The sequence below is a fragment of the Phyllobates terribilis genome, unplaced genomic scaffold (genome assembly GCF_046119375.1).
Source record: "Phyllobates terribilis strain yellow unplaced genomic scaffold, ASM4611937v1 Scaffold_7__3_contigs__length_470593459, whole genome shotgun sequence".
Taxonomy (NCBI): domain Eukaryota; kingdom Metazoa; phylum Chordata; class Amphibia; order Anura; family Dendrobatidae; genus Phyllobates; species Phyllobates terribilis.
This window is the reverse complement of record NW_027362767.1, coordinates 367,547,057-367,564,373: the sequence shown is the minus strand read 5'-3', so window position 1 is coordinate 367,564,373 and position 17,317 is coordinate 367,547,057. Positions and strand designations below refer to the sequence as shown.

Below are 17,317 nucleotides of genomic sequence, written 5' to 3'. Positions count from 1 at the left end.
CTTAAATGCCGCTGTCAATCTCTGACAGCGGCATTTAACTCGTGCTTCCGGGAAGCGCGTCCTAAGCCCCGCCCATCGGTGACCCCCATCACGGGATCGCGGGTCACCGATGGGTGGACATGACAACCCAGGGTCTGCAGCAGACGCCTGTGGTTGTCATGAGGTGGTCGCTATGAGCGCCACCTAGTGGTCGGCGCTCATAGCACAGGAGCATTTCTGTTGCAGGGGATCTACTGGTACCCTGTATGTAGCAGAGGCGATCGGACAGTTGCTGCTTCTAGTCTCCTATGGAGACTATAGAAGCAAGCAAAAAGTGAAAATAAAATGTTTTTAAAAATATAAAAAAAATTAAATATAAAGGTTTAAATCACCCCCCTTTCGCCCCATTCAAAATAAAATAATAAAAAAAAACCCCTACATACACATATTTGGTATCGCCACGTACAGAATCGCCCGATCTATCAATATTAAAAAAAGAATTAATCCGATTGGTAAACGGCGTAGCGATAAAAAAATTTCTAAACGCCAGAATTACGTTTTTGGTCGCCACAAAATTGCAATAAAATGCAATAACGGGCGATCAAAACATCGGATCTACCCAAAAATGGTATTAATAAAAACGACAGCGCGGTGCGCAAAAAAATAAGCCCTCACCCAGCCCCAGATCCTGAAAAATAGAAAACGCTACAGGTCTTAGAAAATGGTGCTGTATATATTATATAATATATTTTTACCAAACTTGAATTTTTTTCACCACTTAAATAAAAAAGAACCTGTAATGACCTGGAGAATAATAATGGCATGTCAGTTTTAGCATTCAGCGAACGTGGTAAAAAACAAACAAAAAAAAAAAACTGTGGTATTTCACTTTTTTTGCAATTTCACCGCACTTGGAATTTTTTCCCCGTTTTCCCGTACACGATATGGTAAAACTAGTAATGGTGTTGAAAAGTACAACTCGTCCCGCAAAAAATAAGCCCTCACATGGCCATATTGCCTATATTCCCATATTGCTCTGGGAACAAGGGGAGCAAAAAACGAAAAAGCAAAAATTCAAAATCCCAGGGTTGCGAAAGGGTTAAACCTTTTTGGCCATCATATGGCTTATTCCCTGCATTCCCACAAGTTTTCACTCTTGAAGCTTGATATTCGGTGTTCAGTTGTCTCTGAGCTACTGGGTGGAGACCAGAGGTTATGAGGTTTCCCATGCATAGTACACCCAGCAATGAGAAAATCCTGCTCTCCTGTCTATGTGCTAGATAGGAGGTGTATGGAGAAGTGGCTCATAGGTGGAAAAACAAGCATATTTATATAAGATATATTGCAAAGTCTCTTTTGCAACGTTTGTTCAAAGCAGTTGTGATCGTGTAAGGTAATTTACCTGCATTTTTTACTTTTTTAGTCTTACCATGGCCTAAAATACAAATAAGAACAAGTTACCCAGTAACAATTCTAGTGGGTGGAGATTGCTTCTCCCCTACTGGTAATCATCAATCAAGGTCCCAAGCAGGGGTGGATTAAGAGTAGCCAGGGCCCCGGGCAGTTTAGAAGGTGTGGGCCTACCCAGGTACCTGATGTGTCACATGATCCCCTTTGATAGATCATGTGATAGTTTGTGAGTATACAGGTGCTCTGGTGCAGATCTGTAAATGGGGAAAAAAATAGAGTTAGCGGCACGCAAATTTTTCCCTTGTGTACAGCGTTATGCATAACGGGGTGGGAGATTAATTTTCCTAAGGGGTCACATTTGAGATACTGACTATTGTGGAGGCCGAACCAATAGGTTGGAATTAATTCTGCTGAATATTAATATTAATTATTTTTTTACATTAATTGTATCTCTTAATATTAAACACACTTAAGTATGCTGACATCCCGCTATACAGGAGGAGATCCTATATGCAATGAGCTTACACATAATCCCCCTATATACAGTATGAGCCCCCATGTAGCTCCCTATATACAGTATGAGCCCCCATGTAGCTCCCTATATACAGTGTGAGCCCCCATGTAGCTCCCTATATACAGTGTGAGCCCCCATGTAGCTCCCTATATACAGTGTGAGCCCCCATGTAGCTCCCTATATACAGTGTGAGCCCCCATGTAGCTCCCTATATACAGTGTGAGCCCCCATGTAGCTCCCTATATACAGTGTGAGCCCCCATGTAGCTCCCTATATACAGTGTGAGCCCCCATGTAGCTCCCTATATACAGTGTGAGCCCCCATGTAGCTCCCTATATACAGTGTGAGCCCCCATGTAGCTCCCTATATACAGTGTGAGCCCCCATGTAGCTCCCTATATACAGTGTGAGCCCCCATGTAGCTCCCTATATACAGTGTGAGCCCCCATGTAGCTCCCTATATACAGTGTGAGCCCCCATGTAGCTCCCTATATACAGTGTGAGCCCCCATGTAGCTCCCTATATACAGTGTGAGCCCCCATGTAGCTCCCTATATACAGTGTGAGCCCCCATGTAGCTCCCTATATACAGTGTGAGCCCCCATGTAGCTCCCTATATACAGTGTGAGCCCCCATGTAGCTCCCTATATACAGTGTGAGCCCCCATGTAGCTCCCTATATACAGTGTGAGCCCCCATGTAGCTCCCTATATACAGTGTGAGCCCCCATGTAGCTCCCTATATACAGTGTGAGCCCCCATGTAGCTCCCTATATACAGTGTGAGCCCCCATGTAGCTCCCTATATACAGTGTGAGCCCCCATGTAGCTCCCTATATACAGTGTGAGCCCCCCCACGTAGCCTCCCTATATACAGTGTGAGCCCCCCCACGTAGCCTCCCGCGTCCAGTGTGAGCCCCCCCACGTAGCCTCCCGCGTCCAGTGTGAGCCCCCCCACGTAGCCTCCCGCGTCCAGTGTGAGCCCCCCCACGTAGCCTCCCGCGTCCAGTATGAGCCCCCCCACGTAGCCTCCCGCGTCCAGTATGAGCCCCCCCACGTAGCCTCCCGCGTCCAGTATGAGCCCCCCCACGTAGCCTCCCGCGTCCAGTATGAGCCCCCCCACGTAGCCTCCCGCGTCCAGTATGAGCCCCCCCCACGTAGCCTCCCGCGTCCAGTATGAGCCCCCCCACGTAGCCTCCCGCGTCCAGTATGAGCCCCCCCCCACGTAGCCTCCCGCGTCCAGTATGAGCCCCCCCCCACGTAGCCTCCCGCGTCCAGTATGAGCCCCCCCACGTAGCCTCCCGCGTCCAGTATGAGCCCCCCCCACGTAGCCTCCCGCGTCCAGTATGAGCCCCCCCCCACGTAGCCTCCCGCGTCCAGTATGAGCCCCCCCACGTAGCCTCCCGCGTCCAGTATGAGCCCCCCCCCACGTAGCCTCCCGCGTCCAGTATGAGCCCCCCCCCACGTAGCCTCCCGCGTCCAGTATGAGCCCCCCCCACGTAGCCTCCCGCGTCCAGTATGAGCCCCCCCCCACGTAGCCTCCCGCGTCCAGTATGAGCCCCTCCCCCATCTGCTCCTGTCGTCCAGCTCCTCTCCGGTGGTAAGTAGCAGTACTGGGTGCACTGCGTTACGTCACTTTAGCAGACACGGCCGCGCATAGGGCTGTCTATTAGCTGTCTTGCAGCTGGGCCAGCACACAAGCAAGTTTAAAGGAGCAGTGCTGACCCGGCCGAAGAAGTGGTGTGCGCCCCTGCCTTCTGGGATATGTGCGCCGCATCGGTGGCGTACACATAATAATGAGGGCAATCTGGCCATGGGCGGTAGCCCAGATTGCCCTAATTCTAATCTGCCAATGGTCCCAACATAATCTGTTGCAAAGCTGTCCCAAACTTTATTCACTTAATAGGTTATGGATTTCTTGAGGATATATGAGCAGAATCTGCTGTTAAATTCTGATATCCTGAATGTGTGAACACGTCCTTAATTGTAGCTCCAGCTTTTAAACCACTTTAGGTAATTTCTGCTTAGTTTTTATACCAAAACTAATAACATAATAGTCTGAAATCAATTACCGTAGCTTTTTTTTTTAGAGGAAACAGGTTGTTGTGAGGACATTCATGGCTGACGGAAAGGCTTCTGATTTTTCCATTATATTATTATATTGCTTACGTGATAACATACATAGATAAGTGTCTCTAATGGCGGAGAATCAGTCTGAAGTAGACTGCTTATTATGCTTAGTCCAGCAATGTGATAAAGTGGCTGCATTTCTATCTTTATGATGCATTTATTAAAGGGGTTGTCCACCTTTTTGGGATCAATTTTTTTTTTTTTTTTTTTTTTTTTCTTTTTACTGATTAAAATGATTTTAAAAATAATTTTTGCAATTGTTCATTAAAACTTTTGCACCATTTGCCTCTGTATTGCTCGTCTATTGCTGGCTGCAGAACAAGTTGACCGAAAATCTTTAAGTGAGCTAATTTTTATTAAATGATGAAAGAAAATTGTAATTTTTTTTTCTGCAACTGAGCAGATTTATGACCACAGACCACATCAAAGTTTAATGTGCGGTGCAACAAAGAGCCTGGAGAAGCAAAACTGTGCAAAATTTGAAATGAAAACCAATTGCAAAAATTTTCAGCCCTAAAAATTTACAGAAAATAAAATTGTCCTCAATGGTGGATAACCCTTTTTAAGATGCATCTATGCTATATTGGCTTGACTTTCAGATACTAATATTTCTTCCATTATGGTGTGTTAGATGTTGTCTAATGCCATCTCTTTCCCTCAATGCTTCATGTGGATTCTCGTTTCTGTCTCTTCTGCGCCTCTTCCTTCAGCTCACTGACTTTGGTAATTCTGTGAAGGTACATTGTTTACATCATGTATATGGCCAAAACTTTTTAGACTCTTATGGGAAGGGATAAAGACCCTTATGTCACTCTACAAGTAACACTTCCAGAACACTGCATGCAGTGCATGATTTTCTGTGATAGTCCATGTGCAATGATGAGTAAATTTCACAAAAATTTGATTGTCGAAAGTGTTCTGTGAAAAAAACTCTGAGGTTTCCATAAATCGTAGCATAAAGCAGTAGAAAAAAAATATATATATAAAAAAAATTACATGTGGGACCGACATGGTCACATGCATCGCCCCACTAGAGTACGTTTGCTTCAACAAAAACCCACCGGAGGATGAGAAGTATTGGCAGATGCATCAGAAAATGTGGGTTTTTTGGGTTTCAATTTTTAACAACTTTCCAGCCCTCCAGAAGACCTAGCAAAATGGCAGCCATTTGAGCACCATTTTGCTGAATTTGTGCAAATCGAATCCCAAAAATTTCACATTTTCTTGAATCCAAAATGTTTTGGAAAACTCAAAAGGAATTTAATTTTTCAATCAATTCACTCATCTGTACCTATAACCTAATTAACCCCTACTCGTAAGGGTGCGTCTACTACCGCAGCAAATCCACGCTACTCACGCAAACTTGTGGTGGATTTCACCTTTCTGCAATGAGGATAGGTCAGATCTCATCCACATGGATGGTACTGTAATCAGCTGTGGGTTTTCCGTGTACAAGTCCACATTTGCGTTGTGTAAATTTACCTTAAATTTACCCTTTTATGTAAATGTAATTGCTGATTTTAATGCAGTTGCCTAAACTTGGTGAGGAAGGCTCATCAGGACTGAATCTAATTTCTCATGCGGAGATGTTATGTGTTTTATGTTTGCCAATTTAATACCCCAGATTTTTTAAGTCACTAGGATTTAATTTCTTTATTTTTAATTGCAGGACTCTAGGGCATATTTCCATCTGCTCAACCAGATTGCACCTAAAGGGCAGAAGGAATCTGAAGAGAGAATAGATATCAACATGTCTGGATTCAGTGTAAGTCTGCTCTTGTGGTGTATGCAGCACATGTCGGGGGATGCTGTGTTTTTTTATGAATTTTCTCAGGCCTCTGTATCTATAGTCTGTATTAAACATCCCTGAATGCATTTTAATCTTTTCTGTGTCACTGAAATCCCCCTCATAAAACCAGATCTGACGCTGTCATTCCCGTAGACTCCATGCAAGGTGATACTCTGACTCATTGCTGACCTTTGGGGCTTTGAGTCATAGTCGGCAAAAGTGCACGCTAGGAGTCAGAGAAGGTGGTAGTCATCACCTGACCGAGCATGGAAGCAAATATACTTATCTGTCCTTAATGGATTGTTTTGGCTACAAAAAGTCAGCTATACCATTTGTATCACTTCCCCTAGAACAACGTTTCCCAAACTCCAATCCTCATGGCCCCCACAGATTATGATTTCAAGATTTTTACAGTATTGCACAGGTGAGAGAATTCCTAATGCCTTGATGATCTTTCAGTTATCTGTACAGTACTAAGGAAATCCTGAAAACATGACTTGTTGGGGACCGTGAGGACTGGAGTTTGATAAACACTGCCCTAAAATGAAAAATTCACTATTAAAGGGTTATTTTTACATCTTCATAACTGGCTACACCAAAGAGTGAATGACCTCAATGGGAACATAAATAGATCATACAAATATACATTTTATTGATACATAATGTTAAACCTATTAAAATTGTGGGGGGAGTAAAATGCACAGGAATTGGAAAGTTCACGACAAACGTATCAGAACACCACGTATGTGGAAGGGGTTAATAACAGTATTATGTTCTCAGAGTATTAATATGTAAAGTAAGATGTTACAGATATATATCCAATAAATAAACTAGTAAGTAGGTAATTAGAAGATGGATAAACTGCACGTATCAATTAAGAAACATACCATAAAGATAAAAGACCAGCATATCAATCAAGACCCCAGGACTCTGACGTACGTTTAGATTTTGTCTTCCTCTCTTGCTCTCACTCATTGAGAAAGTCAGTGGCGAAACGTATGTCGGAGTCCTGAGGTCTTGATTGATATGCTGTTCTTCTATCTTTGTTATGTTTCTTAATTGATATGTGCAGCTTTGCTATCTTATGATTACCTACTTACTAGTTTATTAATTTATTGGATATATATCTGCTACATCTCACTTTACATATTAACTCAATTGAGAACATGACAGTATTTTTTGATTAACCCCCTCCACGTGTTGTTTTGAGTAGTTTGTCGTGAACTTTCCAATTCCTGTCTGGTTTACTCCCTTAAACTTTTTTTTTTTTTTTTTCTTTTTAACTTTATCAATAAAATTGATATTTTTTTATAGATTTATCTGCCCATTATGGTTATTAACTACTTGGTGTAGCCTATTAAGATTTCCACGTGAATATCTACTCAGATAGTGATGTGTATATTTTATTTTTTGGTGTATTTCTATCTTCATAACTGGGTATTATCAGATAGTTCTCATAAATGCAAGCACTTTTGCAATGAACTGCTGCTTAAAATTTTCATCCATTGTTGAGATATTAGCACTTTTCTTTTGTTTACAGCTCGTAGCTTTGGAGACCGACCACTACTGCTGGATAGCGGAACATGCGTAGTGCTTACAAACTCTTCTCTGAGCTTGTAAGCACTGTTTTCAAGCCTGGATGGCTGGAGTGCACACTGTTAACACTCAATCACCTACAGCTTCAGTGCAGGGTTTACAATCTAGACAGCAGCGGTGGTCAGTTGAAGTGTTGATATCTCAAGTACGGCTGCAAATTTTAATAAGCGGTAAATTGCAAAAGTGCCTGTTTTTACGAGCACTATCTAACAATCAATTTATCAACATTGATATTACCCTTTTCAATATATTTTTATCCACTTTGGGTCAGTGGTAAAAATACCTTTTTAGCAATTTCTAAATATTAAAGGACCTCTAAACAAGTTGGCCCTTTTTATAAGGAATCTGGGCCGGTCCTCTGCAAGTCCATATCCTGAAACCACTAATGTTAGTAGGTGTTGCTGGCCACAAGTGCAGTATTGCATGGTGACCATGTAATCCATGGGCCGGACTGATTCCACCAGGGCCAGAGCTGCACTTTATTAGCTGATAGTGAATAGTATAGATCAAGAACACTCTTTAGAACGCCATTTCTTCTTTTGTAGAGCATAAAGACAGAAATGGTCTTCCTTTATCCGGTTCCTTTAGAGATTTTTCTTAAATCTCCTATGGGGTTAGTAACTTTCCTAGAAGTCTAGTTACAGAATTATCACTTTCTATGTTCCTAGATCACTCTTGTTGGGCAGATGTGCCGATCTCTTCCATTGGATATCCGGCTGATAATTTTCTTCTTACCCCCCATACAGAACTGCTGCATAAAACTTTTATTAACTTTGCAGAAGAGGAAAATGAGCAGACATAATTATTTTAAGTTTTATGAAAATATCCTTTCTGTGGACACTACAAGGGTTTTTTCCATTCTTGTTCCAACAGGAGAAGGACGATCTGAAGAGGGCAGAGTACATGCTCCAGCAAGCTGATAGACTAGGCTGCAGGCAGTTCGTTACTCCTGCCGATGTGGTCAGCGGAAATCCTAAATTAAACTTGGCCTTTGTGGCAAACCTGTTCAATAAATACCCAGCACTTACTAAGCCCGAGAACCAGGACATCGACTGGTCTCTCCTCGAAGGTGAGCAAGGAACAGATCATGAATACCAGGCATCAGATAATTCTTAGTGGCTTTAACACTTGGGACATTTGCACCTCCTTTTTTTTTTTTTTTGTCTTAGGTTTTTTAAGCCAGTTTTTGATTTTTGCCAAATTATTTCAATTTGCACTTTGTTTTTGTCTACTTTTTATTTTTGTGCTGTTAAAGATGAACATGCAACATCTTAAAGGGTTGTGCAAGTTCTTGCTCGAAAATGGGCACAAAAAAGTAAAATATTAAATCGGAGCATCTTCAGTTTTGAGCAAAATTCAACCTCCAGCATGCACTATTTGGAATAATTTGGCTAAAAAAAGGCATAAATTTTACAAGACAAAAAAGAAGTGACTTTAAAATAAAAGGCAATTGACCGGTTTTCTACAAACTTGCCTTTTTGTGCCATCTATTGGAAGTTTTTTGTACTACATACATTTTGACCCAATAGACTAATCCGGCAGATTAAAAACCTGTGCGTAAAGGGAATCCGTCAGCAGGTTTTTGCTATCTCATCTGAGAGCAGCATAATGTAGGAAAAGAGAAGGTGAATCCAACTGTGTATCACTTTGTGTCAGAACGGCTGTACACAGTAAACTATCAGAGCTTTTAGATTTAACAATAAAGAGGAGCTTAATAGCTGCCCCTGCCCACACCAGGCTCTGTGTGTACAAAGTCCATAGACCGTGAGCTGCTTATCACAGAAGGGGACGTGTTTAACCAAGGCTCACGTGACCAGCTAGTCACAGCAATAAGCTCTTGGTGCTAAAACCATCATTGTAAGGGCTTCTTCACACGTCCCGATATTTCCCGTATCAGACAAACCCGTACCGAAGATATCAGTGTCCTCGGTGGCAACTGTGTGCTGCCCATGTGCCGCATCAGGATCACTCATACCGGCGCCTGGGAATCGGTGTACAGTTAGCGCTGTTCCCGAATGCCGGGTGCTAAACGCTGCCCTCATCATTGTCCCTTGCTCGTTCTGTGATCAGCACAAGGAAGAGACAATGTTGGGAGTAGTAGTGTCTGCTCCCGCAGTGTCCCTGTGTAAAAAGAAGAATAAAATAAAATCCTTATACTCATCTGTCCGGAGATGTTCCCTGCTGTAATCCTCTGACTCCTAGGAGCTGGGGAGAATGAGCCCCTCCAGCGAGCAGGGCCCGGCGCTGCGCTGAGTTGAGCTCAGGAGCTTTGTCCTGTCACTCAGCGAGCTCTGCTCAGTGCAAAGCCTTTTTGCTGGAGCTGCTCATTTTCCTTGGCGTCTGAGGATTACAGCGGGGGACATCTCTGGACAGATGAGTATAAGGATTTTATTTTAGTCTTATTTTTACACAGGGACACTGCGGGAGCAGACTACTACTCCCAAAATTGTCTCTTGCTCATGCTGATCACAGCGTGAGCAAGGAACAATGATGAGTGCAGTGTTCAGCACCCGGTGTTTGGGAACAGCGCCAACTGCACACTGATTCCCAGGGGCCGGTACGTGTCACACTGACACACGGATGTCATCCGTGTGTGTTCAGCGTGGGACATTTTGCGGACCGTGCAGTGTATAAAAGAACGGATTTGTCTCCATGCACACGGAAACACTGTCTGTGAAAACATACTGACATGTGCGCAGACCCATAGATTTGAATGTGTCTGTGTGTGTCAGTGTCTCCAGTACTTGTGGAAACTGTCACCACTCATACCAGAGCCCCTGACCTGAGCGAGGCCGAAGCAAGCAAAACCTCAGGGCTTGAGAAGTGAGGCATCACCGAAATCTGTGCTTTTACCCCTACCTCATGCTGTCTTCAGTTTACATAGCAAAAACCTTCTGACAGATTCCCTTTAAGGCATCATTCACACATCTGTTCTTGTACAAGTATTCGTCGTTTTCACAGATAGCGCTCGTACCTATGATAGTCTATGGGGCCATTCACATGTCTGATTTTTTCTATTGCTGACCGAGCGCTCCGTGCAAAATTGCGGAGACTTTCCTGATTTTCATCCAAGTGTCAGATCAAAATTGGCAATGCAAGGCTCTAAGTCTGTGAAATAAAGTTAACAGCATTCGGATGTCATCAGAGTGCGGTCTGATTTTTCACGGACTGTTTGAATGGAGAAACGTTCCGGAGTTCGGTCGTTTCTGGTTTTCTTTTCGTACGTGGAAAATTTTCAATTTACATAATTGTGATTTTACTAAATTCTTTTCTTTTTAAACAAATAGTAGTTTCATTAATTGATATGAGCTGTGATTGGTTAAATGAAGCTGATACAGGAATTTTTAAATAATTAAATTTTTTTTTTTTTTAGGGGAAACTAGAGAGGAAAGGACCTTCCGTAACTGGATGAACTCCCTTGGTGTGAATCCTCATGTTAATCATATGTACAAGTACGTATCTACTGGCCGCTCCAATGTTCAGCCGCTACAAGTACAGTTTTTGTTTTTTATTCTGAGCAGTTTCACAAACTTAAAAGCAAAAAGCTAGTAGTCTTCTGCTTAGTAAGGAATAATGAGGGATGCCTGGATTTCATCATGGTGTACATGTCGTGCATGGTATACAGATGTGAGAGCTCAGCAGTTTGTGATCCAACGTGCCAGCAATCGTCAGCTCAGCAAACATCCTTTGGGTGGAGTTTATCTGGAGGCGCAGTTTCAGAGTCCGTTTTCCTTATGGCTTTGTTGCCGTTATTTGTGCCATATTTAAAGATACACCAAACGTCATGTTATACATTAATACATTTAACTCTTCTGTCTAGAGATTTTTCTAGATCTGCTACATGAGAATCGACTTTTTTTTTTTTTTGCAGTTTATAAATCTGGCTTAGACCTATTTGCAAAGCTTACCACAACCTCTTTCAAAGAGGTCTTAAAAGTGGCGCACCATTGCAAGAAATCTCACAATCTCACATATGGTAAAAAAGCTTTTATAGGACAGATTGCTATTACTCTTCTTGGCATGAGACTTGCATGTCGGGGGAGGATGTATGAAGCCGGTTCAGGAACTGAGCTTGCTCTAAATGAGTCAGGTGCCGGCTGTGTTACACACAGATAAGAGTGATCAGAGTTGGCTCTAATTGCTGCTGTTTAGCTACTTAAAGGGAATCTGTCAGCAGTTTTTTGCTACCTCATCTGAGAGCCACTTGATGTAGGCAAAGAGAAGCTGAATCCAACTATGTATCACTTAATTTACTGGGTACAGCAGTTCTCACACAGTTCTTAGATTTGGAATGAAGCAGAGCTGAGGAAGCTAACCCCGCCCCCACCAGGCTCTGCATATTCAATGTCCATAAACAGTGAGTTGCTTATCACAGGAGGGGGCGGAGTCGAACCAGGAGGCACTCACTGCTGTGTCCCAGCAATAAGCTCCTGGTGCTTTTCATTGCAAATAAACAAAACCACAGAGCTTGATAAGAGAGGCAACCCAGAATTCTGTGTTTCAACCCCTATCTCCTGCTGTCTTCAGATTACATAGCAAGAACCTGCTGACAGATTCCCTTTGAATTTTATCAAAAATTGAGTGATGCGAGCCTGATGGCGTGCCTGTTTTGGTGCCCATCTTGCCCACCTGCAGCATTACTGCAGGGTGTGAATAAGTTGCTGTGGTAGTTTGGAAACTGATGGAGACTACAGTCACCACCATCTTGTTACTATTTTGTGCAGCTCCACCACAGGTTAGATTTCACAAGAGAGACAGATTTTTCATTATTTACCAAAGAGAGAGAGAGATCTATCGCATATTAATATAATATATGGCTCGGTGTAACCCCCTGCCTTAAAATAATAACAATAGAAATAAAGTATACTACCGCACCTGCATAATAAAAAAAAAATGAGGTATATAACAGGCTTCTATAGGATAAACCCTGGGCGCCTATAAATATCACTGACTGTCCATAAATGTGATCTTTAGTAGAGGGAATTGCTAGTGCATAACCCCTATGCGAACAATGAGGCCCCTACCAAAGGGACCCCTCCTACAGTGGTGTAGGTGTGTTCAGGAAAAACAGATACAATGGGGCTTAATCCCTTGATGGCAACGGAGTACTGGTAAAGAGCCACAGATAAATGCATGCATAAACTGCAAATGTCAGAGTTGGTAAGATGGCCAAATGCTGAAATACCCGTGTTACTCAGTTAATCTTCCTGTGTTGCACTTGAGTCCACGTATTAATCCCTCTGCAAAAGTCTGTTATGGGAGCGTCTTCCCGAGAATGCCCCTCGCCGTGCGTCTTCAGATGGCGTTCTGCTCGCGGTGTGCTTCGGCCGGAATACGTTTATGGACGGTCTGTGATATTTATAGGCGCCCAGGGTTTATCCTATAGAAGTCTATTATATTCCCCTTTTTTTTTTTTTATGCAAGCGCGGTATTATACTTTATTTCTATGTTTAATATTGCTGTAATCATACTTGCATGGGTAATCGTAGTCCCCAAAAAAAACCTCATATCTTTCAATGGTAAAAATAGAAGGATACGACTCCTCTGAAGGAGAGAAGAAATGAGGGAACAATGTGCCGTTATTTTAGAATGTTTTTTTTGTGTGTTTTTTCAAACAAAAAACAATCTTTCTTTTTACTTTTTTTTTTTGCAGTGACCTACAAGATGCCCTAGTAATTCTACAGCTGTATGAAAAGATTAAAGTGCCAGTGGACTGGAGCAAAGTAAACAAGCCCCCATATCCCAAACTTGGGGCAAACATGAAAAAGGTAAGTAAAAGCAGGATTCCTCTTTATGATGAGGTGTCCACCACCGATTTTAATTTTGTGTAACTGTTTTTTTCTTTGTTCTTCTAGCTAGAGAACTGTAATTATGCAGTGGACTTGGGGAAAAACACGGCCAAATTCTCCCTGGTGGGCATTGGTGGGCAGGACCTGAACGATGGCAACGAAACTCTGACCCTTGCTGTAGTTTGGCAGTTGATGAGAAGGTGAGTGTGAGCCTTTCTCCCCTTTCGGACACCTATCTTTTGATTGGAGTGTCTGTGTAATGCTCGTCCACCAGTGTGAGTGACTGATTTTTTTCAGTGTAATGTTTAGTTTCTCCTGCGGGGGCACTGCAGGAAAATTGTACTCTTGTTTCCTACAGATTATAGGTGATGGGTGGTGTTCTTGCTGCGTTATATCCGGTGATCAAAATCAAATCTGGCAACCCTGATGGATGTATTGCCCAAAAACAACATTTTGAGACTTCAATCTCATGCCCGAATCCTTCCCACTACATGTTCTATGTCACTTTTAATTAAAATACTGTACGTGTTTTGTAAGCAAATTTTTCCACGATGTTTTACTAGGTACACGCTCAATGTCCTGGAGGACATTGGAGATGGACAGAAAGTTAATGATGACATCATTGTCAATTGGGTGAACAAATCTTTGGCAGACTCTGGCAAGAGCTCCTCTATTCAGAACTTCAAGGTAACATCCATTTATCCTGTGTGTGGTTTTCATTGTGCTTTTAGTTCGCCCCCAGTCACATTCTCTCTTAATTGTATATTTGACTAATAGGGGGTCTATTGGGGTTAATCTGTTCAGAACCACCGATGAAGCCTAAAGCTAGGCATTTAGAGGGTCCAAGTGTTACCAAGTGTATATTCTGTGAGATTCCGATAAATTAACACATTGAACCATTTGAGGAGAAAAATTACCCTGATTCCCCAGCCTCACTTAATCAAGATCCACCTTTTTGGATTCCATTGTGGTCCTTCAACTGGAAGGATAAATTGCCTGAAACCAGTTTTTTTAAAGTGTTATGTAACTCCCACCTCGAAGTCTGCGTCTTGTTGTTCGATCAGCCGCTTATTCCATGTTCTTTACCTTCTTCAGGACAAGTCGATCAGCACTAGTCTTCCTGTAGTGGATCTGATCGATGCCATCCAACCTGGCAGTATTAACTATGACCTGGTGAAAAGTGGTACACTTTCTGATGACGACAAACACAAGAATGCCACGTAAGTCTTGGCTATTAATGCAATTGCAGTATTTCTTTCCCACCTTTTTTTTAAAGCGGTTGTCTCAAGTTCTAGTGTGTAAAATTGCAAAGTGCTTCAAAAAACAATCAACTTTGCAATTTACTGCTTATTAAAAATCCTCTTCTCAACAATGGAGGGATTTTTAATTCTGTCGGTTTTGTTGCCTATGTAGCCGGCCACTTTGTGGTTTGAGTGGTCAGTTGCATAGATGCACACCACTAGCTGACTTATTTTTTTCAGCCTGCTCACACCGCTCTGAAGATGGCCGGATTATTGAATCCAATTGGCCTCAGTCCTCCGTTTCTCCCATGCCGTAAAGGCAAACACTCTTGCAAGCGAGCACAGTTCAGACCAGTGGGGAAAACATGCCACTTTTGTGAACTGTCAGTCTTGAGGAGTGCATTGCCCCCTACAAAACAGGAAGCCAGCGACCGAGAACGGTGCGCTCCTGAAGAAAATAAGCTGAGACAACCCTTAAAGCTTATGATTCTCAGTTGGGAGATGCAGTAGAAACAAACTTTGCATTGCATAGCGGGTAATAAAATGCCGAAAGGGCAGGAAACACTCTCTTCTGTGCTACTAATTTACTGTAATGTGTCCGTTACTAATACAATACTTATTCAGTGCGTGTACAGTGGTTTTTTGGGCACAATAGGATAGTTTATCACTTAAAGGGGTTATCCACTACTCGGACAATCCCTAGGTTCCCCCTTGTAAAATATAACCTTCGATGTGGGTGCCCTTCCAGTGGTGTTGGCACTGGCTCTCCCAGGGTTTGCGTGATATTGTCACGCAACCCTTGCTGCCATTCGGCACTGGTTTCACTCTTCCGCCTTTTGGATCTGACATACATCCGGAAGAGGGCAGCCGCAGCTCTTGCTTACTCCGGATGTCTGATTTGCCTTAACATGGGGCAAGTGAAGCCAGCTCTGATTATGTCATGCAATCCCTACAGCCAATTGTGATCCCTGGAAGAACTAGTGCTGACAGTGCTGGAACAGCACCGGTGGGGAGTATAGATGTTATTTTACAATGAGGAAAACACATGGATTGAGAACGGGTGGTCCGAGTAGTGGACAACCCTCTTAAGCTTGGAAGCCCACCTCAGAAAGTTGGGCTGTTAAGTTATGGCATATCCTTTCACTCGACCTACTGAAACCTAACTGGTTCTGAGAATGAAGAGGCCGCAGGTATTTTTTCGTGTCGTGTCCCCTTCTGTTTTTCCTTTAGATGGGTGCCTTTCCGCCACCAAATGCATGGTGGCTCCATTCATGTGCCTGATGGCCAGGAGCTCTGCTGTGCAGAGTAAACAGAGGGATCTCTGGAATGGTGGAGGTTGACTGGCGATCATTAGGTGATGGCATGTCGAAGCAGTTTGCCATCATTTACTTAGATGGGAATACCTCTTTACAAAAGCTATCTATTGTCTAGAAGTATAAACTTCAGCAGATTCACAGTTTTAAGGAGCTAAACAAACTTGAAGTCCATTCATTCTAACGTCACCTTTTTTGTTCTTCTCTAGATATGCCGTATCAATGGCCAGACGAATTGGTGCGAGAGTATATGCCTTACCAGACGACCTCGTGGAAGTGAAACCCAAAATGGTTATGACTGTGTTTGCGTGTTTGATGGGTCGAGGAATGAAGAAGGTGTAAATGTCACATTTGGAGACAATTGTGGAGGAGTGTGACACCCACCGCGGGGCGTATGGCTTACAAATCCTGACAGTTCGAGGCCTTTTCTCACTGTTGAGAACTTTTTTTGACGGTGGCAAGATTTGCTTTGCAACATTAAAAACCTCCCAATCCTCAGGAAGAAGCGCTGTATGCCTCAAGTGCTCTCTTTCCAAACTGAACTGTCAAGATCACACCAAAATGCATTCATACTTGGAACACGTGACCTTTTTATTCTTTGACCATTCTTCATAGTCATTCCAAGTGTTATGTCTCTTAATTTTCTGGTCATGATGTAATATGACACCATCTTACATATTGAACATCACAAATAATGTGTGTCGGTAGAAGACATGTATACTGAACTATAGAAGACCATCGCCCTCTGTGGCGACCATATTGTGCCCAATGGGCATGACTTCATTCCATACCGAAACTGCACAAATTACACTTGCAATGCTTGAGACATCATAAAACATGCTAAGAGATGATTGCCCCATTCACTATTCGATCCATACGTGGTGGAAACTTCCGTTTGTGCGGGTTCCTCATTCTCACCTCTGCCGTCATCTCCTTCTATCATTCCAAGTTAAATTTGAATGCATTTTTGTCTGCATCTTGGTTCAAACTTTGAGCATTACCATAAAGAATATTTTTTTTCCCTTTTTTTGTATAAGGCCTGCATGAACATTTATTTTTTGTAACAATTTTTATTTAAAAATCTATCTGCTATAAAACCGACTTTTATCTGGAAATGCTGGGTTCATTTGTGCCAGAGACCACACACTGCACGTGAACGATATGTCTGCAATGTTTGCATCCAGGAAAGTGCAATGTAGGGCCAAAGAATTAACATCTATAGTACACAATTTTACAATATCGCTTTGGCAAACTATTGCTATACTTTTAAGATCATGCTGCTGTTTTATGCTGTTGATGATATGGAGGTAAAGCAGAATACAAATAAAGAAAATGTTTCAGCATCTCTTTTTTTGTTTTTTAATTGAGTTAACAGCCAAGACACTATCGTTGGTATCTTTCCCTGGCATACGTTAAAAATATATACACTGGAATGTGCACATTATTGATCCAGACTGAAGGCAGCAAAACCATGAAGGAGAACATGGAAATAAGTAGTAAAGGAACGCACGTGAAACAAGCCAGAGTATAATGGCTTGTGAAAGTGTTCCCTCCTCTTGGC

General features: G+C 42.6%; 1 protein-coding gene across 5 annotated transcripts in view; it reads left to right on the top strand.

Moving 5' to 3' along the window:
* The window catches only part of LOC141154849 (plastin-3), an 88,074-nt gene extending 70,975 nt beyond the window's left edge, over positions 1–17,099 (top strand). For 4 of the 5 annotated variants that reach the window (XM_073641347.1, XM_073641350.1, XM_073641348.1 and 1 more), the window contains exons 10-18: positions 4,739–4,765; positions 5,698–5,793; positions 8,287–8,482; positions 10,787–10,865; positions 13,067–13,181; positions 13,269–13,402; positions 13,766–13,889; positions 14,298–14,422; positions 15,966–17,099. In XM_073641347.1, coding sequence (XP_073497448.1) covers positions 4,739–4,765; positions 5,698–5,793; positions 8,287–8,482; positions 10,787–10,865; positions 13,067–13,181; positions 13,269–13,402; positions 13,766–13,889; positions 14,298–14,422; positions 15,966–16,098 — 1,029 coding nt within the window. In that variant the 3' untranslated portion in view covers positions 16,099–17,099. The remainder of the gene's footprint in view (positions 1–4,738; positions 4,766–5,697; positions 5,794–8,286; positions 8,483–10,786; positions 10,866–13,066; positions 13,182–13,268; positions 13,403–13,765; positions 13,890–14,297; positions 14,423–15,965) is intronic. The other variant, XM_073641351.1, reaches the window with a different exon arrangement.
* The last annotated feature ends 218 nt before the right edge of the window (positions 17,100–17,317 follow it).